This window comes from Acipenser ruthenus, chromosome 12 (genome assembly GCF_902713425.1).
Source record: "Acipenser ruthenus chromosome 12, fAciRut3.2 maternal haplotype, whole genome shotgun sequence".
In the NCBI taxonomy this organism is placed as follows: Eukaryota; Metazoa; Chordata; class Actinopteri; order Acipenseriformes; family Acipenseridae; genus Acipenser; species Acipenser ruthenus.
The window spans coordinates 28,864,159-28,888,499 of record NC_081200.1 but is presented as its reverse complement, the minus strand read 5'-3'; the positions used below and the strand labels follow the sequence as shown (position 1 = coordinate 28,888,499).

Genomic DNA, 24,341 nt, shown 5'->3' with positions numbered 1-24,341 from the left:
CTGGGTTTGTGCTGGCCTCTGGCGACAGCTCCGGAACGTGTTAGCTGTCTAGTGATACAAGTAACAAATAGACAGTATAAAACAAAACACCCACAATTATCTCCACAACAAACACAGGTTCTTCCGGGTCACTTTATAATAACCAAAATGAAGGAACAGATAACATCGCTTCGACCCCTATTTATACCGTCACTCATGACCCCTTGGTAAACGATTGCAGCCACTCCTCCAATCTGCAGCTGTCACATAATTTCCCTTCCAGGTCAATGAGGTAGTGTACCGAAGCTCTGTCTCTTTTCTACATGACCGACTTCCTATTAACCCTCAGAAAGAAGTGTCAGGCCAAGTAGTCCAGAGTACTCTGTTTCCGTTACTTAGCGCCCTCACAGGTCGTGAGGGAGATTTACCACTAAGAATCATTGTCTTTTTGTCACAAGTCATAGGGAAAGGTTTTGACTAAAAAGTAACATGTAGGCAATAAACAGTGAACAACGGGATGGAACAACCACAACAACACGTCCTAACAAAAAAAAAAAAACACTGTTGACATTTTTGTGACTGGGTTTATTATATGTAATTTAGTCAATATCTGGTAGAGGGTGCAAGAGACCAATAAAAGGTGTTACAGAAACCTAGACTTACAATATTATGTGATCATGGGTTTTGTAGGCTCAGTAATACGTTCTGCAAGTTTAAAGTTGCAGAACGTACCGGTACGTTCGTACTCCCTGGGGACCAGAGAGCAGCGAATGTACCGGTACGTTCGTACTACTCAAAGGGTTAAATAGAAACAGTAAAAAACAATGCAAATACATTAAATACAGGGGGCTCGCCGAGTGTGGTGCACTTTTGCTTGGGTATAACAAGCAAACCTGAGTCAGACGACCTCAGCTTGCGTGCAGGGACATAGTGGGTCAGCAGATTGGAGAGATACTCTGGACCTGTGTGATGAAGGGCCTTGTAGGCAAGCAGGAGAATTTTGAAAATAATCCTGAATTTTACAGGTAGCCAGTGCAGCTGGGCAAGACAGGGTAATGTGATCATGTTTTTTACATCTGGTAAGGATCCTAGCAGTGGCATTTTGAAGCAGCTGCAATCGGTTTATGGCGCGTGATGGAGTTGCAGTAGTCGAGTCGAGAGGAGATGAATGCATGACAGAGTATCTCTGCATCTGGGAGGGAAAGGTAGGGACAGACCTTTGAGATGTTTCGGAGGTGGTAGAAGGAGGATTTGACTACAGAGGAGATTTGAGCATCAAAGGAGAGGTTACTATCGAGAAGTACACCAAGGCTTCGTACAGTGGGGGCAGGCAGCAGCAGACTGTTTTTCTGTGGTTCAAGGAAGCAATATTGAGATTATGTTGAGTTTTCGATCCTACTAGAAGTTCAGATTTGTTAGTGTTGGGCTGAAGAGAGTTAGCCGACATCCAGGCCTCGATGTCTTGGATGCAAGCTGAGAGCCAGACCATGGCAGAGGGACATCCAGGGACTAGTTTTAGGTAGAGCTGGGTGTCATCTGCATAGGAGTGAAACAGGCTATGTTGTTGGATGAATGCAAGGGAACTGCAGTTGACTCTTTCAGCTCTTTCAAAAACACACTCAGTGTAGTAACACAGAAGTTTACCTTACCTTAGGTGAGAGGCAAAAGAGAAAATGGTCTCCGCAGGTTGACTGTTTAATCTCTTGGTAGGCGGGACCGAGGACGTCACCCCACAGAGGGGCCTATTGGCAGCTCTGACATAAAATGCTCAGTGAATACCTACCTATGGCAAGCATATCCCAAAAGTAATGTTGGTGGTCCTCTTCGAATTGAAAGGGAACCAAATTGATCTAGTATAGAAAGAACATGAGGTAGAGAAGAAGCGGGATCAGAGATGTACAAAAGAATATCATCTGCAGAGAGAGAAAACTACTGCAACCGCCCCCCCCCCAACCACACCCCGTACATCCTTACTAGCACACAGAAAAATAGAGAGGGGTTCAATAGCAATAGCAAAGAGCAAGGGCGAAAGAGGACAACCCTGTCTTGTGCCACGATGGAGTGGAAAATATTTGGAGGAAGCATTGTTAGTACGAACAGAAGCTAGAGGGGAGGAGTAAAGCAACTTGATCTCCAGGAGATAAAATTATGGCCAAAACCAAACCTCTGGACGGTAGAAAAGAGATCATCCCACTCAACACGATCAAAGGCCTTCTCAGCATCAAGCGAGACCAGAATTTCTGGGGTGTGCAAAGTTGATGGGGAGTATATAATATTGAGCAGGTGCCGAAGATTTAAAAAAGAATGTCTATTATGCATAAAGCCAGTCTGGTCTAAGGAGATTATGGATGGCATAACTGACTCAAGGCGACGGGCCAGTACTTTTGCTAAAATTTTAAAGTCGATGTTAAGGAGGGAAATAGGACGGTATGAGCTGCAATCAAGGGGGTCCTTGTGCTTTTTTAATAACAATGAAAGTGAAGCTTGGCAAAGAGTTTGAGGCAAAGACTGGGAAAGAAATGATTTAGAAAATACAGAAGATAATATAGGGGAGAGTTGAGAGGAGAATTTTTTTAAAACCCATCAGGATCAGGTGACTTGCCACTCTGTATTAATTGAATGGCCTGGTTAATTTCCTCAACGGAAAAGGGCTCTACTAAACCAGCCTTAGATTAGGTATCGATAGTGGGAATAGTAAGTTCCTGAAAAAATTAATCTATAAGGGAGGAGTCTCCAGGGGAGCAGACTGTCTCAACTGATGAGCTAACGTTTTACTGGCCTTGTTGCCATATTCAAAAATAGCATGATGAGATTTTAATAGTAATTGTTCAGCTTGCGTAGTTGACAGCAAATCAAATTCTGTTTTCAAGATGAGATCAGTTATTTCAGAAAGTCTCCCTGTACGCCGCTTATTGGCTTTGGCAGGGTATTAAATTATTTGCCACGAATGTAGGCTTTCAAGGTCTCCCACAGAGCAGAGGAAGAAATTCCAGGAGTTGAATTAGTATCAGAAAGAAAAATATTTGTGAAGAAATAAACTGGATAAAACTCAGAAAGTAACAGGGGGTTGAAGCGCCAGTTGCTTCACAGTACGTTTCCATCAGGAAAAGTAATTACTGATACTAAGGGGGCATGGTGAGATATAACTAGGCTTGCTACTTTTCGATATTAATCGGTAAAGCTTGTTAAATGTTGAATTCCCCCAAAAATATGAGTTCAACTGAAATAAATTTATATAGAATAAATGTCAATAAAAAAACACTTGCTATTTTTTATTTTCTTACCAAAAATAATCATGTCAATCATCTCAGTGGTCCGTTAGTACTGTAGTTTCACTGTCACTGTCATTTCATCCTGTCCTGACAGATCTCGTTGACTGAAGCAGCGCTACAATGCTCTCATTTGCTTAAATGACTGTCAATCATCAAGACCTGCACCGACTGTGCACTTACATTTGCCAGCTACAGCGCCTGTCATTCAAAGTGCCTACTTTGAAATTAGCAGGTTAAAGTGTAGGTAGGATTTTGCTATAGGTATACGGTGACAGTTACTAGTTTGATTTGAAAATGGAGCACAAGAGGAAAACACTTAATGAATATTGTGCACAATACCCTGACTGACGGCTGAAGTCTCTGCGGCAGGACGAAGCGGGCCCATCTGCCTTACCTTCCAGTGACTCTGAGTCCAGCTGTACTGAAGCAGGAGAGGGGGAGCTCAGACTCCAAATAATATGTGCAAGTTAGTTCATATTATTTTTACTCGTAAATTTATGCTATAAAAGTCTGTGTAATACACTTTTATATGCTGTGTTTTCTACGGTTTATTTGAGACCACTTTTTAATTTGTGTAGGAACTTTAGCTTTACAAGGTATAGCTTTGCTGTGACCAAACGTTATTTCAATTACAATGTTGGTAACCATGGTTTTTATGGATAAGGATAGCAGCGCCCCTTGCCTTGCCATGGAAACCCGAATGAAACAGCTGCCCCCCCACCCCATGCCTTACATATGCGGAAATGGTCAGATGTGCGCAGATGGGTCTCTTGGAGGAATGCAATGTTCACCTTGAGTTGTTGAAGATGTTCTAGAACCTTATTGCGCTTCACTGGATGATTAAGTCCCCTGACATTCCAGCTTACAAAGCTTACATTATAACCTGCTTTGCAGGTCCCACTACTTGTGTGTGCCATCATAATAGAAGGAATGTAAAGGAAATATACAACCAGCGAGCATTACACAGATCACACCAGAACAAAGGCAAAGCATCATCCTCCACCACTGACTATACAGTTTTATGTGACTCAACAAAAAAGGGGGTTGATGGATGGACAACGACACCTGTGCCGCCTTCCAGTTCTGTTGTCAATTCAACGCTCATCTTCTTTCTATTCATTAAGGATATTATCCTCAAGTATTGCTCATCCTTGTTAGACAGCTTTTTGGGTCTTCCACTCCTGGGTTTGTCAATTACAGATGATGTTTCTCTGTACTTGTTGGTTATGCTTCGGATACCACACCTTGAAAATCAAGTGATGCAAGCTATTTCACTCAGTGTTTTTCCTGCTATATGCAAGTCAAGGTTGTTATAATAGTAGAAATCATTAGTGGAGGCTTTGAGTAAATTGCTGATGCTCATAATGCATCAGAGTTGAAAAATGAAACATGTCTAAGACTTGCACAGCAGTGTATATATATATATATATATATATATATATATATATATATATATATATATATATATATACAGATGCGCCATGAAAAAGGGATAAAAAAAACATGACAGGACAAGTATGGCTAGCTCATCTTAGGATGTCCTTAGCCCACGATATACTGTAAAACTGGCAACATGGTAAAAGATAAACCCTCCGCAAACAGAGAGAGGCTCTGTTCTATGCTGCATTGTGAATAATAACAGGTAATTCTCGCATATGACAGTAAGCAGCGCAATACAATAATTCAGAGACTATGTTCAACAGGGAGGTAACTATTGCTGATCATAAAGTCGATGGGTTTAGCTGTCCACTGCAGAAAACATCCAGTCACATACCCTCAGTGCAGTCGATGACGGCCCGTTCAGTTGTTTGTACTGGCGTCCACGGAGGGAAGACTCCGCTCTTTGTAAAAAGTGGCAGCGTCTTGTGGCGATTCAAACACTTGGCCAGCTCCATTGAATGTAACCCGAACACCTTGTGGCGATTTAAACACTTGATCAGCTCCATTGAATGTAAACCGAAAACGGGCAGGGTGCAACATGCCATACTTAATTCCAGCAACACGCAGCTGGGATTTAACTTCGTTAAAGGCAGTCAAACACCGTACCAGCTCCGCACTAAGATCGGGGAACACAAAAACCTGGGACCCCTGGAAATAAAGCTGCCCTCACTCACGGGAAAGATGAAGTATCTGCTCCTTAATTTGATAGTTGGCCTCCGTTATTCCAATCACCCTGAGGTTTATACACTCGTCCTACTCTATGCATCTGTGCCAGAAGTCTTAACATATATATATATATATATATATATATATATATATATATATATATATATATATATATATAAGTAAAGTGACAATATTGAATAAAAGAGAGAGTCCTGGCATTTTAATTAGTGCACTTCCCCAACCTTGCCATAGCTAAAAAAATTCCTTTGTTGCTGCTTCTGTGTTTAATGGTATTGGTTTAAAACAAAACACAAAAATATTTTCAAGCTCACAATTAGACAACCAAATTAAACCAGTGTTCACAGATTTTACTGAAATCACTTCTTCACTTTCAAACAATTATCTTATATAGATTATGTATTACAAAAAAAAAGTATTTTCTTAAATGTACAATCTTAATTAAATAAACAACTTACCTTGGGTTTGGGAAATAACACTGGCACTCCAAAATGCAAGAAATAAAACTAGGTGTATTTTTTCCATTTTATTCATGTTTTTTCGCTACACAGTTTCCCTCACTGAATTGAACTATAAAATTCTTGCACAAACAGAGGTTAAGTATGTCCCTATTAGTTAATGTTTTTCTACTGGTTTTATGTGCAATGACCTTTTGTTTAAATAGCTGTCTGTTTTGGCAATGATGGCATATGTGAACAAAACATTTACACACAACATAAAACAAATGTTAATATTGTAAAGCTATGGCCAAAAGTTTTGCATCACCCTATAGACTTAACTAAATTGGCTTCATACAGTCGAATTAAACCTGCTACATAATGTTACGTTAACATATTAAATAACATACTGAATAACATACTCTTTTGTAGTTTTCATATACTTAACAAAAAACTGACAAAAAATTAAAAATGTGACATTTCGAAATCTAACTCTAATTCGACTAATGACGATCTAATTTTGAAATACTCTACTATTATTATGGCTACTTTTGCGGTATCATTTAGTAGTTTCTTTGATTACATGATATTAAATAAAATATCTAAATGATGTTCATACAGTTTTTTTTTAATTATGTCTCAGTCCTAAAGTTCTAGGTGATGTAAAACTTATGGCCATAGCTGTGCATTGTGTATTGTTTCTTGTAGGTCTAGTTAGTTCAAGAAGTTGTATTTTTGTAAACAAATACATTGCAAGAAATATTTAGCGTTTTCTAATCCAATTTTGATATGAGACCGAGCAGTATTGTGTGACAGGCAGGATTTTTCAATCTAGCTGTATTTGTTTATTTTAATTTTAAATAAAAAAACAAGATTTGAAACAGATTTGAGATGTATTGTTATTGTATGTATTGTATTTGAATGAATTGTGCAGGTACTTTACAGAATCCTTTTTCTCAACCAAAAGTAAAATCTCATTGTAAAGTATCAAGTGGTCAAGTGGCAGGAAACAGCCAGAAGTCGAGATTAAAATGCCAAATGTTAGCATTTATTGAGGTCACAGGTGAAAACTGGCAGTACAAAACACTAATAATTTCAACAAAAACAAATCCACAAGCCTGTATTTAAACACAGATATTATACACTGAGTATACAGCTGCTCAGTCCCTCCAGCCTCACTGGAATCTCAGATATAGTGCCCCTAAAAGCTCAACACAGGTATTTATACCCTCACTTATCACTAGGCCCTCATCAAGGACTAATCCACTACACCTTACTTGGTTACAGGACATTACAGCGCGTCTATTACCGCAAACCCACCATCGCGCAACCAAGTACAGCGCAACTCCACCACCGTGTGACCGAGAGGGTGACCAGACGTCCCGTATTTCAAGGGACAGTCCCTTTTTAGGTGGCCCTACTTATTCTCAAAAAATATTGATTTGTCCCGTATTTCAGACATCCCATTTTTTCAATAGGATTTCAATGGGTTTCTATGCAAAGCTAGTGCGGTTTCTCAATGCAGCAATGTGCTTTGTACAGGCACTGCTTATAATCACCAATCACATCAAACCTTTTCATATCCAATCAACTCTCGTCATGCCTGTGCAACAGCAGTGCGCAATTTCAAATTCAATGGAAATGCTGCCCATATTGTACATAACTATCTGCAAACAGCAGTGGACTGCCTTCCAATTGACTTGGAGTGTTTTGCAGTGAAAGTATACAAGTATTTTCATATCTACACTGTTCGTGTTGAGTAACTAAAAGACTTCTGCGATTTTGTAGATATTGAGTATTTAAACCTGTTACAGCACAGCAGCACACGGTTTCCTTCTCTCGGGTCAGCTCTTGAAAGAATATTGCTGTTGTTTGATGGAGTGAGGTCATACTTTCTTTCCCAAGAGAAATATCCGACTGTGTTCAAAAAAAAAATTCAGTGATCCATGCACAAAATTGTGGATTTCTTTTGCTATTAAACAAACAGCTACTTTTCACCGCACAGTGGAAGTTATCGAGAGAAACGACATATCTGTCACTGAGGTTGCACTGCACATCTGTAGCCTTTAAGACCTTTTAACGGCAAGGCTCAGCGAAACATTTGTGACCACATATGTGAAAGCGCAGTTGGATGTTTTGGTAGAGGCTGGTCATATCAGTGCTGAGGAGTTTTATGGGGCTGTTAAGAACTTTTATTCAATCGCTCTTGACTACCTGGATCATTGGGCCGCTTCATTTGAGGGCACGGAGACGCTGGGATGGGCCCTGCTGAGGAACATCCCACTGTGGAGTGAGATTCAGGGGAGCCTTTCCCACTTCCATTCAAGAATCCCCACTGTCAGACAAATTGACAAAAACACCCTTTTTGACGAATGGACAAACACAAAAGAAGTGATCAACTGCCGCATTCCCGACTGGCACAAAGAGAAGACAACCGTCTCTGACAGGTGGAGAGAAGTTTTCCAGGAGTTGGACAGGAATAGTGTTAGTTACAAAGCACTTGCCAAGGACGTGGAGTTTGTTCTATGTCTGCCAGGAACATCAGCTCCAGTTGAGCGTGTTTTTTCACTGATGAATGCTGCGTGGTCCCCGGATAAAGCCCATCTCAGTGTGACTACCATGAAGGCAAAGTTGTTTGTTCGAGTCAATTTCGGAATGGAATGCAGTGATTTCTACGAAAAGCTACTAAAGGACAAACGCACCCTGCGAAAGATTGCTTCAAGTGCAAAATACAATAAGCCACAGACACAGGAGGTCTCGACAACACTCCATGAGGAGCAGCCCAGCACTTCCAACTAACTGTAAGAAAATGTATTTTCTTTCAAAGTTTTTTTTTTTAAATGATAAGCGCAGCAATCAGTAGTGTCATCTACTTTATAACATTCTGCAGCATGCATGGCTGATGATGATGACACTGTAGCGCAGGTCTACTTTGGTCAGTGATGTGTCTGTGAGTAGTAGCGCCGTCTACTTCTGTGTGAGTTACTTGGTGGTTTGTCTGTCTGTCTGAGTAGCGCCGTCTACTACAGTAATTTGGTGATGTAACCTATTTGTCTGAGTAGCAATAAGTAGCTAGTATACTGTATCTAGAGATGTCAGCTACAGTGCCTATAGAAAGTCTTCACCCCCTTTCAAAATGTTCACCTTTTGTTGCCTTATAGCCTGGAATTAAAATGCATTAAAATAGTTTTTTTTAAATTTATCTACACATCCTTTTATCTACACATCCTACCCCACAACTTCCAAGTGAAAAATATTCTAGAAATTTGTAGAAAATTAATTAAAAATAAAAACTGAAATAGCTTGGTTGGATAAGTGTCCACCCCCTTTGTAATAGCAATCCTAAATTAGCCCAGGTGTAACCAATCGCCTTCAAAATCACACAACAAGTTAAGTGGCCTCCACCTGTGTTAAATTGTAGTGATTCACATGATTTCAGGATTAATTCAGCAGTTCCTGTAGGTTCCCTCTGCTGGGTAGTGCATTTCAAAGCAAAGACCCAACCATGAGCACCAAGGCACTTTCTAAAGAACTCTGGGACAAAGTTGTTGAAAGGCACAGATCAGGGGATGGGTATAAAAAAATATCAAAGGCCTTGAATATCCCTTGGAGCACGGTCAAGACGATTATTAAGAAGTGAAAGGTGTATGGCACCACCAAGACCCTGCTAGATCAGGCTGTCCCTCCAAACTGGATGACCAAGCAAGAAGGAGACTGATCAGAGGGGCTACCAAGAGGCCAATGGCAACTTTGCAAGAGCTACAGGCTTTTATGGCCAAGACTGGTCAAAGTGTGCATGTGACAACTATATCCCAAGCACTCCACAAATCTGGCCTGTATGGTAGGGTGGCAAGAAGGAAGCCATTACTCAAGAAAGCTCGCCTTGAATCCCGTTTGAAGTATGCAAAAATACACTCCGGAGATTCTGTAGCCATGTGGCAAAAAGTTTTGTGGTCTGACGAAACTAAAAGGGAACTTTTTGGCCTAAATGCAAAGCGTTATGTTTGGCGCAAACCCAACACAGCGCATCACCCAAAGTACACCATCACTACTGTGAAGCATGCTGGTGGCAGCATCATGTTATGGGGATGTTTCTCATCGGCAGGGACTGAGGCACTTGTCAGGATAGAAGGGAAAATGAATAGAGCAAAGTAGACAGAAGTCCTTGAGGAAAACCTGCTGCCCTCTGCAAGAAAGCTGAAACTGGGACGGAAGTTCACCTTTCAGCATGACAACGACCCAAAGCACACAGCCAAAGCTAATCAGGCTGGGCTGCCTATATGTCTTTCTGTGCCATGTCTTCAATTCCACCGACAGAATTTGAACTCAATCACATGCTTACCTTTATAACCTACTGCTATGAACGCCACTTATGCCTGCGAACCATTCGCCTTTTTTTTCTATTTATTTATTTTTGGGCGTTCTACCCTGGGTCCTCTTTTGGGGGGTTCGAATGTCCTCCGTCACCTGGCATCAGGGTGGCTCCATCCGGACCATGAGATGAGATCCTGCTTTTTGCTTGAAATGGTCTAAAGAATGTTAAAAATATATAAAACTCACTACCTTTTCCAAAAGAAGACTTAACAAAGCATAGCAAAACAACAAAAAGAAAGCAGTTCATTTTAGATGATTGATGATGAAAGGAGTTTTGTTTTTAAAAGGCTAATCAGACAAATAATCTGTATTAATGTTCCAAAACGATCCTTTATTTTCTTTGTGTAACCCATTTGTTTTCTAACTGAGTTAAATATTTACACGTGCATTTTTTGGTTAAATACACATTAATATCTATAAACCTGTTGTTTTTGTTTTTAAAAATGAAAACTCAGTTTTGCATGTCTGTTTGGTGATATTGGATCCAGAACATTTACAGAAGCAGCGCATTATCTGGTAAATGTTATGAAGTACAAATATTGTTTAAATTAGCATTTAAATATGGCTGCTTTGGTAAATATTTGCGGGTTTGATTCTCTAATGCCGCAGGTGAGACCATTTTATTAATTGTTATCAATGATCTAATTATTGTCGCGGCGTTCTTAACAATTTGCACATGTCTATAACACACAGCACTTTCATTTAATGAATGAAGACTGCTGTGGTTGCTTCGGTTTACTTTTGGTTTCTCTGCTGCTATTGTGAACGTTAAAAAAGATCTATCTCTCTCTTTCTCTCCCAATTTGTTTATTTGTGTCCTGGTCTCCCCTGTTTTGAAATGCTTTTATCCTTTCTCTTGTGTTATTGGTGTTTAGTAGGGTGAACAGTCTGGAAAGGAGACTGATCGTTTCGGTTCATCCGAGGTAATGTATGCTTTATTTTCTTTTGTTTTAAAAGATTTTAGGTGGTTTACTTGTTTTTAATGTATAATAAAATGAGCGTAGTAGTTTTGTTTTAAGTAAACTGTCTGAATTATGTTTCTTTCGTTTGCTTCTTGGTCCTTGTGCTTTAGTGTATATTGTTTGCTTCGAATTGCGTGTTTAAACCTTGAATTTTGTGTGTTTTCTTATGTTTGCTACTAAGAAAAGGAAAACACCCGACTTGATTTATATTCCCCCCCCAATAGTGTGTAATACATTGTATGCAAACAAATGAATACAGTCTTTTGCGGTAAAAAACAAAAGCTTCAACGATCTTAAGCAACAATATTGTGTTTGTAAAGAAACTTTAAAGCTTAGGAAGTCTGTATTCAGCCTCCCTCAGATGACACTGCCCCCTGGTGTTTGTGTGGTTATAGTTATTCACGATTTGGTTTTTGAGTACCATTAAGATTTGTTGGTACTTGTATTTTCTGTTTATTTTGAGGCACTTTTTAATTTTGTATTTTCTTTGGCCTTTTCTTTCCTTGAGCAGTCTTCCCTCCAGGTGCAGCGGCATCTTACTCTTGCTTTCTAATGGCTGGACCTGCTGTAGCATATAACAACTGTTAGCAAAGAAGATGCATGTACTACAAAGCAAACATTTATTTTATTTTTATAATTTCTGTATTTTAAATATTACCTTGCCTATGTGGGGTAAGGTTTAAACCATATGTGTGGTTTCCGTTGCTTTATTCTTTCATTTAATTGGAAGGGACTTAAGCGGGGATCACAATATTGAAGATCAGGTAAGTCGGAGCTCCCCATACTCCTGGTATAATTGAGGGGTGGCATAGTCAAATCAGTAGTCCTGTAGGCTGGGTGCCACATTAAGTTAAGGTGTTTTTGCAGTATGTAATATTTGTGTTCCAGCTTTAATCATTTTGTGTGAACAAATTCATTCAGTTTTTTAATTCAAGGATTTAGTCTGCCACTTTAAATGGCATGCTTAGTATATACAAAATTGCAAGGTGCCAATTAACAACTACTGCTGTTTTCTTTTGCCATGTTATTTTTTTCAATTTCTATTTTTTAAAGGAGGTTTAAGCTACCAAAAGCAGCAGATCGCATTTGCAGCATTTATAAGCTCACAGCCCAAAAACGCAAGATAGATACAAAACTAACAAGACAGATGAATATGTCCCTTAATGGTAGCTTCTGTGCCCAAGCAACTCCTGTAAAAACAGGACTAGTACAAAAGTCTGTTTGTTTGGATTTTGTTGCACAATATTCCATGAAAAATAATTGCATGTTCTTTGCAATGAGATTCCACATACGAGAAGCTTGCAAAGAAGCATTTTAAATCCATAGATGAGTTATTCGGAATATGGTACTCCACTTGAGAATGAACTTCAGTCTGTGTTTTTTTAAATGTGTAAAGGTGTACAAATGAGAACATGGCATTCCTGTACGGTCCTTCTGGAGGGAAGTATAACGCACAGAGGCATCCCCCCCCCCCCCCTGAGGATTTCTTCATACCTGGTACATTATTTTTTTTTTTTTAACAAAACATTTTCTGGGGTAAAACTGAAGATTGAAGTTTACGTAATGTTTTAGCTATTGTTGGTAAATAATAAATTTGGAATGCAATTTTACCGCCTGTTTACCAGTTTTGTGTGTGTCTTTCAGAATTGCACCAGATTGGGTCTTAAAAGAGAGCATGAGAGAGGTGGTGGAGCCATTCAGATGGTTGCTGATGCACTTGCTATTTGCCCTTAACTCTCTAAAAATGTCCACTGTCTTTTTATACTGAAATGAATGATTTAGATTAGCTTGCTAGTCAGCAGTTTTGAGTGGTGTACAGGTCTGCATTGTTGCAATTGTTGAACTAAAACATAGGTAGAACAATTTTAACAACCCATTTAATTGTTAAATATTTGTACTTGGTTTGAAAAATAAAGTAAATACTTTTTCAAAATACATTGCTAACTGTCATTTTATTTTCAATGCAGTGCACACAACTTAATGGAATGCTGTATACAAAGTTGACCTCCATCAAGGGCAAGGGTGCTGGATTTAAACTAGTGTTTAATTTGTGGAATTTTTAAAATGATTTACTATAAACTAAACTGCACTTACTATTCAAACAGAAGTTGGTTGAAACATTGGTTTTAGAAGTTGTTGATTTGGGCCATACCAGTTTTATGAGTTTAACTAAATCATGTATGTTCTCTGATTGGTAAAAATTAGGTGTAGCGGGCAATAATTTGTTTCAAAACTCAAAGCGGAACAGCGAGGATGGAGAGTCCGGGTTTACCCAGTGGAGGTGGGTTGTCAAGGATTTGTGGCACACTCTACAACCCGGTTTCTCAGACGTCGGATTCAGTGGCCAAGAGTTGCGTTGCACAGTGAAGAACTTATCTGGAGCAGCAACTGGCTGTGGTTGAGACGGAAAGATTCTGGTTGGGGATCTCAAGCACAATAGAAAAAAAAGAAACGCTGATGTACGGGTAAGTAAGCTGGGCTGAGTTGAGGGGGGTGATGCTGGGACGACAGAATCACTGTTGAGGTGTCGTGGGCTAGTCGACGAAACACCGAGGATGGAAGGTGCCCACTTGAAGACCCCAGAGATGTACCCTACTTAGCTCAATCCAGACGTTTGTCATGCTGATGCGGTGGGGAGACTGCATTGTGGTTGATTCCCGAAGCCAGCATCGCAGCCGTCGTGTGTGCTGATGCGCTAGGGAGGCAAATAAGCTGATCTCTGGAGCCAGCATTACACTTCAGCCATCAACATCAGGCAGAAGAATATCTACGTCATCATATGGAAGGAAACGCAAATGTATGGAGACACAGATGAATCACTTTAGTTTATTGTAAAGCTCCGTCTTAGTTGGTGCTTATCCTGGTGACAGCCAAGTTCAAATCAGCATGAAGTTTTAACATCTACTCTAGTGTAATGGAAATCTTGTCAGTGTTATTTACAATACATGTAATTTGGGTGGAATAAAAAACATTTGTCTGGTCATTGCCAAATTACACTTACTATTTGTCAAATACAAATGATCAATTTAGTTATTTAGGTCTAATACGTTTGCACCTAGTTTCAGAGTCTACCTATGGCCATTTTTTCCAAAGATTAGAGATAGTTGGGGTCTGGGGAGGGGCACACTCCTAGCACATCTAATAGAGATTGGTCAGATTTTATGACTGTAGATCTTGTATATTGTAGAAGCCAGTTTATGTGATCTCGCATTTGTCAGAAATGCTGATACTCATGAATGTGTTTTACAAATACCAGAATATTTAAAGTCGGCAAATCTGAATAAACTTAGCTTTTTGCATGAAACTTGTCAAGTTTTTGAGGTACTACAGTGTATATTATATCAATAAATGTAATGACATATTATATTGTTGAATTGATATTTTATTATCCTTTTGTAAGCATTCTTTCCAGTTATTTGTTTAGTACTGTCTTCTTAAAGTTGAAAAACAAAATAGCACAAGTGGTCTTTCTAGGGCAGAATTAGGGTTTTATACAATGGCCAGCGGTTGATCTGAATATGACGGAACCTGGAATTGTTTCTAACTTTTTTAAAGACAAACATACACTTAAGATACCACCACACACTTTTAGGTGTTTGTGTTATGGAGGTCCTCATCTTTTACTGATTTAAACAATAAAGGTATTTTGACCCATATGCAATTTAGCAACCATATTTCCTAAAATATGTCCTGTAGCATACATAACTTATATGCACATTCAGCAACAGCACAAAAGGCTAACATAAAAACAGAATATTTTAAGGATTGTTTTAAATAACACCAGCACTCTACAGTGTTAAAAATAGAATATGTCCACACAGAGATTCCCTGACTGAATTGTAAAAATACTGTCCGTAACACATTAAATAAGTCTGTATTAGTTAATGTTTTTCTACTGTGCCAGATTTACCTTTTGTTTAAATGGTTATTTGAATCTGGGAAATGATGGCAGATACCGGTAAACAAAACATGTTTTTATAAAATGTTAATATTTGTATAATTGTAGTTTCCAAGGTTTTCCAGCACAGACTTTGTGATCCACAGGGCAATAACATTTGTTGCACAAGGAATGACTGGGGACGAACCTACGGAAGGCCATCCAGGTCAAAAGTGTTATTTAGTACACATTTGAACTATGTTTTAATTTGAATTAGTACTTGTTCTAAGTAAATGTATTAATTATGATTTTCTTTGTATGTTATTGGTAATGTCTAATGTATACAATCACCAAGTACAGTGAATACATAATCGGTTTACTGAAACAGTTTTCTAAAAATAAACTGTTACCAAAAAGATATATTCCCTTTTAAACCCAAGTAAATTGCATAGTTTATATTGATTGATGTGCAAGTCTCTCTCTCTCTCTCGCTCTGTGTGTGTTTGTGTATATACACATATAAATTAAATATGGCAGTGCACTTTCCTCACATTTCTGAGGATGAGCTTCAGTATAGCTGAGGAAAGTACCGTCTCTGCCATATTGTTTCTTTGTGATGTCAGTCTAGCTCTAGGTCAGAGTGGTTCCAATCAGAATATGTACAGTTGCTATGAACATAGACTGTTGTTAAGAACTTGGGGGCTATAGTGAAAACTGTAATCTGTCACGTGATGGTGTTTTAAGGATATACAAGACATATTTTAAAACCAAGCTTTAATAAATAAATAGGTGTCATGGCGGTCTACTTTCTCATGATTCTGGCAGCTCTAGGTTTGTATTTGCAATTTCCAATCATCAGTCAATACGGGGTTTCAGATTCCCAGTTAAGACTTTTTGCTGTCTGTGCTAGTGTTACCTGATTTAATTTAGTTATCTTTCAATTACCATACATCCCCACCATTAGTCAAATAAGAATGAATGTAAATACATAGCAAAGTCTTGATCATAACCACATGCTCATTAGTTTGATAAGACCTCCTTTGAATTGATCACTGATTCTATAACTCTGGAGGATCTTTCTCAACAGACAGTTTCACTTGTGCTATTCTTAATGCAGTCAATGCAATCCAGCACTGTTTGATTGGATTCAAAACTGAATTTAACCATTGGCATGGCTATTGACCAAGAACTGTGATGTTTCCACCCCATTGTTAAAACAAAACAAAACAAAACAAATCAACATTTACTGCATGTTACTCATACTGCATGTTTCTATATTGAAATACTCATTTTATTATAAGGTGTGGGTGTGTATGTTTTAGGTTGCACCCTGACCTTGTCATGAAATAGATTAGTTGTAGCTTTCTGGCCATACATGCCACTTTTCAATGAAACTTGTCACTGACATATTGTAATTTATTTGGAGCTGTTGAATCTCCCCACCCATCTTCATGCTGATTTCCAGAGATGTTGCAGAATAAAGACTTATTAACCACAACATCAGTAAACATTTCTCATGAATACACAGGTCTTCTGAGGTCGGAAGATTTTTACTGGCAGACAACAGAGATAAGAGCAATTCCTGTAAGAAAGGGTCACTAAGCAGTTCACGAGCAGTGAGTTGATCAGTAAACTGTGAAGCAATATTTGTATGGAATGTACACACATCACCATTCCAGATAAACATTGCTCCAGATTTGGTGTTTTTTGCATGATAATCATGATGATCAAATTGACACATTTTTGGGGTACTATATTATATATTATTTTATTACATATATTTCGAAAGAAAAAAAAAGTTCTCATAATTTAACACGTACATGTTCTTTCTAAAAGCTCCATAACATGTTATTGTAAGACCTGTTCACAGTAATCCACCAGGTCAACCACACAAATCAAAAATGCATTTAGAAATAAGGCATAATTGTCTAGAACAATGATTCATATATTTAATTAGCCTTACAAATATTGTGTATATTCTGTTCAGCTTGTTTGTTTGTTTCCAAGTGAATAGCATCTTCTTAAAGCTTATTTCTACCATGCACCTGCAAAACAAACACGCATTAGCCAACTCATTGCTGCTGAACATTGAAAGAGAAAAGTGGGCATTGACTTAGTGTGTCATATATGGATACAGCTACATAAGATGAAGTAATAATGTACGAGTTATACATACAGGCCTTTCCTCACGACTGAAGGCATATTTGATTGATTAGTTAGACTTCGTTGTTTATTACACCAGGACGTTTTTTAAATTATGGATTAATTCCTATAAAAAGTCTTTATATCCACAGCCTTTTTTAGCAGTCAACTTGCTACTTTCAAAACAGGCCTCATCATTTGTTGCTGCAAGAAATTGTTTTAAAAGTAAATTATCAAAACTAAAATGTATTTAACATCCCCAAAAAGTGATTTATTTATTTATTTATTTATTTATTTATTGATTGATTGATTGATTGATTGATTGCATACAAACCGTAATTACATATGGGCAGATCCAGTCGTCCATTATTGCAGCGTATTCTTAATGGACCACTATCACGGCGAAGTCTAGTCCAATATGTACATGTAAACTCAATTATATCATTATGTTTTATAAAGTTTGTTGATGTACTCCATCTTGACATAATGTTCCTTTGCTCCATGTCACTGTCGGTAACAGTACATGGCTCTAAAGTAAAGCAAACCGTTCAAGAATTAATAACATTATCTACATATACACTATTCGACACACACACACACACACACACACACACACACATACCATACAATACATTTACTGGTACATTAAGCTACTGGCATCATTGCTGCGATGATACAGAGTTGTGCTTTTAAACCATGTAAAACCTTCTGTATGATACTCAACTTCTGGATACCAACTGCCCCATCATGGTTCGCCAGAGCCTATTTTCTGTCCTAAATTTCAAGGTCCCAGTTGTATTCAATTTATGAAGCATGATCAAAGCCCTGATTAACATACAGTACTTAAAAACTCAGGTTCATTGTACTTGTTGATTTTAAGATACAAATACATTAAATGATATTCAGACTTACCTAAACAAATAGGTAGGCTCTCCCACGTTCCTCTGTTACACCTGGCTTGGTTTGATCCTTTAAGTACATAGAAACTTTGGCATTGGTATTTCATCGTATCGCCATTTTGATAGACTCCGGATGTCTTTAGCCTTTGTTCAATGACAGCATTATCCACTACAGGTGGTGGCCCACACTCTGAACCTGAGCCTGCGCCTGAGCCTGAACAGTAGAATGGAAAGGGTTTTTAAAATGATATTATTCTCTTACCTCATGTTAGTTAACTTCCAGTTCTTATTTACTGTATGTTTTCCATCACATCATTGAAACTTATTTTTAAAAAGATTAAGCTCAGCAAAGTTTGATTCAAATATTTTAATACAAAGCAAAAACACTCTAGACTCAATGTATTTAGTTAACAATACAATTATCAGAAGGGAACCTTGCATAAATGTTTAAGGTGAGACTTTAAATTAGTCACTCTCTCTAACCTTTAGTCACACACTGATGATGTTAAACACTTTAAATTGTTCAAAGAGATTATCCGGGGCATATCTTTAAAAAACATCAAATTACACTTTTCTGAAATCAGTTCACACTGATAAAACAAAACCAAACCTACTGATACATTTTGGTGCATCTGACCACGTTCCATGCCGACATGTGTTATAGTCATTTGATCCTTCAAATTCATAACCCAGGTTGCATCGGTATTCAATTACTTCAGAGTCTCTGTATTCTCTCCTTTCCCCTCGTAGAATGACAGCATTATTCACTGCAGGTGGTGGCCCACATGTTGGCCTTAAACCTGAAAAGATAAAACCTCTTAAGCTGTTTTTGACTTGATAAGAATCAATTTATTGTTTGAATGTAAAACAAAGTGATACAATATCAAAACCGCGACGATTTAACAATTTTACTCTTTCTGACCGGGACAAAAAATGAAGGCTGAAGACTGACACAACAAATACCAGTTTTCCCGGGCTGTCTGGTAACCCTAATGTAGTTCTCAAAGGCATTTTATTTTTACTCTGCTTGTTTCCTCAGAATATGAACTAAACTACGTGCGAAATGTTTACTTTTGAGTCAGGTTACCTTGTATAGTTTGTTTCCTATGTGCAAAAGGACCGAGTCCAGCAGTTGTTCACATTGAGTTTTAGCAAGTGAATCAGACTCAGAGACCACCTCTTTAGGTTTGTTTCCACAAGAGGACTTTGTTGTTCACACTTCACATGAAACGTACCGAACAGTACTGAGTGTGGACCAAACCCTCTAAATGGACCCAGTGTGAACACAGCCTAAATTAGTCTCTCTCTCTAACCTTTACTCACACTGATGATGCTAAATGCTTCATTGTTCAAAACATTATCTGGGCATATCTTTAAAAAAAAATCTAATTACACTTTTCTGAAATCAGTTCACACTGATAAAACAAAACCAAACCTACTGATACATTTTGGTGCATCTGACCACTTTCCATGCCGACATATGCTATAGTAAATTGATCCTTCAAATCCATAACCCTGGTGGCATTGGTATCTAATCCAATTATTGTCTTCATATTCTCTCCTTTCCCCATGTGTAATTTCAGCATGATCCACTGCAGGTGGTGGACCACATGTTGGCCTTAAACCTGAAAAGATAAAACCTCTTAAGCTGTTTTTGACTTGATAAGAATCAATTTATTGTTTAAATGTAAAACAAAGTGATACAATAGCAAAACCGCGACGATTTAACAATTTTACTCTTTCTGACCGGGACAAAAAATGAAGGCTGAAGACTGACACAACAAATACCAGTTTTCCCGGGCTGTCTGGTAACCCTAATGTAGTTCTCAAAGGCATTTTATTTTTACTCTGCTTGTTTCCTCAGAATATGAACTAAACTACGTGCGAAATGTTTACTTTTGAGTCAGGTTACCTTGTATAGTTTGTTTCCTATGTGCAAAAGGACCGAGTCCAGCAGTTGTTCACATTGAGTTTTAGCAAGCGAATCAGACTCAGAGACCACCTCTTTAGGTTTGTTTCCACAAGAGGACTTTGTTGTTCACACTTCACATGAAACGTACCGAACAGTACTGAGTGTGGACCAAACCCTCTAAATGGACCCAGTGTGAACACAGCCTAAATTAGTCTCTCTCTCTAACCTTTACTCACACTGATGATGCTAAATGCTTCATTGTTCAAAACATTATCTGGGCATATCTTTAAAAAAAAATCTAATTACACTTTTCTGAAATCAGTTCACACTGATAAAACAAAACCAAACCTACTGATACATTTTGGTGCATCTGACCACTTTCCATGCCGACATATGCTATAGTAAATTGATCCTTCAAATCCATAACCCTGGTGGCATTGGTATCTAATCCAATTATTGTCTTCATATTCTCTCCTTTCCCCATGTGTAATTTCAGCATGATCCACTGCAGGTGGTGGACCACATGTTGGCCTTAAACCTGAAAAGATAAAACCTCTTAAGCTGTTTTTGACTTGATAAGAATCAATTTATTGTTTAAATGTAAAACAAAGTGATACAATAGCAAAACCGCGACGATTTAACAATTTTACTCTTTCTGACCGGGAAAAAAATGAAGGCTGAAGACTGACACAACAAATAACAGTTTTCCCAGGATGTCTGGTAACCCTAATGTAGTTCTCAAAGGCATTTTATTTTTGCTCTGCTTGTTTCCTCAGAATATGAACTAAACTATGTGCAAAATGTTTACTTTTGAGTCAGGTTATCTGGCATAGTTTGTTTCCTATGTGCAAAAGGACCGAGTCCAGCAGTTGTTCACATTGAGGTTTAGCAAGCGAACCAGACTCAGAGACCACCTCTTTAGATTTGTTTCCCCAAGAGGACTTTGTTGTTAACACTTCACATGAAACATACCGAACAGTACTGAGTGTGGACCAAACCCTCTAAATGGACCCAGTGTGAACACAGCCTAAATTAGATTCTCTCTCTCTAACCGTTAGTCTCACACTGATGATGCTAAATACTTCATTAAAATCTAATAAAAAAAATCTAATTACACTTTTCTGAAATCAGTTCACACTGATAAAACAAAACCAAACCTACTGATACATTTTGGTGCATCTGACCACTTTCCATGCCGACATGTGCTATAGTAAATTGATCCTTCAAATCCATAACCCTGGTGGCATCGGTATCTAATCCAATCATTGTCTTCATATTCTCTCCTTTCCCCATGTGTAATTTCAGCATGATCCACTGCAGGTGGTGGACCACATGTTGGCCTTAAACCTGAAAAGATAAAACCTCTTAAGCTGTTTTTGACTTGATAAGAATCCATTTATTGTTTAAATGTAAAAAAAAAGTGATACAATAGCAAAACCGCGACGATTTAACAATTTTACTCTTTCTGACCGGGACAAAAAATGAAGGCTGAAGACTGAGACACCCATACCAGTTTTCCCGGGATGTCTGGTAACACTAATGTAGTTCTCAAAGGCATTTTATTTTTGCTCTACTTGTTTCCTCAGAATATGAACTAAACTATGTGCGAAATGTTTACTTTTGAGTCAGGTTACCTTGTATAGTTTGTTTCCTATGTGCAAAAGGACCAAGTCCAGCAGTTGTTCACATTGAGTTTTAGCAAGTGAACGAGACTCAGAGACCACCTCTTTAGGTTTGTTTCCCCAAGAGGACTTTGTTGTTCACACTTCACATGAAACGTACCGAACAGTACTGAGTGCAGACCAAACCCTCTAAATGGAACCAGTGTGAACACAGCCTAAATTAGTCTCTCTCTAACCTTTACTCTCACACTGATGATGCTAAATGCTTCATTGTTCAAAACATTATCTGGGCATATCTTTAAAAAAAATCATATTACACTTTTCTGAAATCAGTTCACACTGATAAAACAAAACCACACCTACTGATACATTTTGGTGCATCTGACCACTTTCCATGCCTACATGTGCTATATTAATTTAATCCTTGAAATCCATAACCCTGGTGGCATCGGTATCTAATCCAATTATTGTCTTCATATTCTCTCATTTTCCCTTCTGTAATTTCAGCATGATCCACTGCAGGTGGTGGCCCACATGTTAGCCCTAAACCTGAAAGCCCATATGCATAAAAGATGGCGGTAATTTCCAGACATTAAAATAAAAATGACTGGCCGGCATTTAACAAGCGATTTATAAAACGACACCCTGGTTGTTCTTTTACCGACCAGTAATGGTTTTAGATGTGATTTACTGTCACAGATTGTTACCGAGAGATTGTATCTAACCAATTGTCAGAGGTATGCAAATGAGCTCAAACTTTTTAAGCTGTTTTTAACTTAAAAATCTGTTTATTGTTTATTCTACCTGACAATAATACATTTATTTAATAATAAAAAAAACATATTTGAATTAACTCCTAATTTCATCATTTCACATAATTTATTGATTGACCATACTGTATAATTCAACTTTAAAAAGTTAAATGGCATCGGCTTGGTAAAAACACCTAGGTATTTCCTTTATTAATCATTTTGTGAATTATACATATATATAATGCCTATAGAAAGTATACACCCCCTTTCAAAATGTTCAACTTTTTGCCTTATAGCCTGGAATTAAAATGCATTAAAATAGTTTTTTTTCATTGATCTACACATCCTACCCCACAACTTCCAAGTGAAGAAAATATTCTAGAAATTTGTAGAAAATCAATTTAAAAATAAAAACTGAAATAGCTTGGTTGGATAAGTGTCCACCCCCTTTGTAATAGCAATCCTAAATTAGCTCAGGTGTAACCAATCGCCTTCAAAATCACACACCAAGTTAAGTGGCCTTCACCGGTGTTAAATTGTAGTGATTCACATGATTTCAGGATAAATTCAGCAGTTCCTGTAGTTTCCCTTTTCTGGGTAGTGCATTTCAAAGCAAAGACTCAACCATGAGCACCAAGGAGCTTTCAAAAGAACTCCGGGACAAAGTTGTTGAAAGGCACAGGTCAGGGGATGGGTATAAAAAAAAAATATCAAAGGCCTTGAATATCCCTTGGAACATGGTTAAGATGGTTATTAAAAAGTGGAAGGTGTATGGCACCACCAAGACCCTGCCTAGATCAGGCCGTCTCTCCAAACTGGATGACCGAGCAAGAAGGAGACTGATCAGAGAGGCTACCAAGAGGTCAATGGCAACTTTGCAAGAGCTACAGACTTTTATGGCCAAGACTGGTCAAAGTGTGCATTTGACAACAATATCCCAAACACTCCACAAATCTGGCCTGTATTTTACACAAAAAAGCCCACTTTGAATCCCGTTTGAAGTATGCAAAAAAAAAACACTCAGGAGATTCTGTAGCCATGTGGGAAAAAGTTTTGTGGTCTGACGAAACTAAAATGGAACTTTTTGGCCTAAATTCAAAGCGTTATGTTTGGCACAAACCCAACACAGCGCATCACCCAAAGAACACCATCCCTACTGTGAAGCATGGTGGTGGCAGCATCATGTTATGGGGATATTTCTCATCGGCAGGGACTAGGGCACTTGTCAGGATGGAAGGGAAAATGAATGGAGTTAAGTAGACAGAAGTCCTTGAGGAAAACCTGCTGCCCTCTGCAAGAAAGCTGAAACTGGGACTGAAGTTCACCTTTCAGCATGACAATGACCCAAAGCACACAGCCAAATCTACACTGGAGTGGCTAAGGAACAAAAAGGTAAATGTCCTTGAGTGGCCCAGTCAGAGCCTCTAAATCCAATCGAAATTGTGTGATTGCTGTCCATCAACGCTCCCCAAGGAACTTGACAGAGCTTTAACAGTTTTGTAAAGAAGAATGGTAAAATATAGCCAAATCTAGGTGTGCAAATTTGGTAGAGACCTATCCCAACAGACTCACAGCTGTAATTGCAAAGGTGCTTCCACCAAGTATTAACTCAGTGGGGTGGAGACTTATCCAATTATGATCTTTCAGTTTTGTATTTTTAATATATAATCTTTTTCTCAATAAAAACATTTCTCAATAATAACACTTAACAGTGTGGAGTATGGTGTGTAGATAAGTGGCAAAAATCCTCATTTAAATGCATGAAACTGTACGTATGCTAAGAAATATAATACAGAATGTTTAGCCAACTTTGCAGTAAACTATAATTATATTTGTGTCTTACGCATTAGCAATGTCCCGACAAATTTTGTAAAAAGAAAACGAACCGACGAATCAACAAATGCACCAGTAATGTAAGTACCTACATTTTATTTTATTTCGATTTTACAATGGTGTATGTAGACCTACTTATAACCAGTTTACATCTGG

At 38.2% G+C, this 24,341-nt stretch overlaps 1 protein-coding gene and 1 long non-coding RNA gene across 16 annotated transcripts in view; one reads left to right on the top strand and one right to left on the bottom strand.

Annotated features, from left to right (window-relative positions):
- The window catches only part of LOC117417094 (complement factor H-like), a 125,588-nt gene that overhangs the window by 15,639 nt on the left and 85,608 nt on the right, over nt 1-24,341 (bottom strand). For 9 of the 14 annotated variants that reach the window (XM_059034749.1, XM_059034752.1, XM_059034755.1 and 6 more), the window contains 4 exons: nt 21,140-21,325; nt 20,331-20,516; nt 19,506-19,691; nt 18,681-18,866 (listed from right to left, as the gene is read on the bottom strand). In XM_059034749.1, the coding sequence (XP_058890732.1) occupies nt 18,681-18,866; nt 19,506-19,691; nt 20,331-20,516; nt 21,140-21,325 (744 nt within the window). Of the gene's footprint in view, nt 1-16,774; nt 17,071-17,501; nt 17,697-18,079; nt 18,281-18,680; nt 18,867-19,505; nt 19,692-20,330; nt 20,517-21,139; nt 21,326-24,341 lie in introns of those variants that run through there. The other 5 variants (XM_059034757.1, XM_059034758.1, XM_059034762.1 and 2 more) reach the window with 5 other exon arrangements.
- LOC131740085 (uncharacterized) lies at nt 10,883-13,083 on the top strand. 2 transcript variants are annotated; one of them, XR_009330742.1, is made up of 4 exons: nt 10,883-11,109; nt 11,660-11,912; nt 12,545-12,645; nt 12,793-13,083. It is a non-coding gene; the product is annotated as an uncharacterized LOC131740085 (long non-coding RNA). The 2 variants fall into 2 exon arrangements; XR_009330741.1 differs by lacking the exon at nt 11,660-11,912.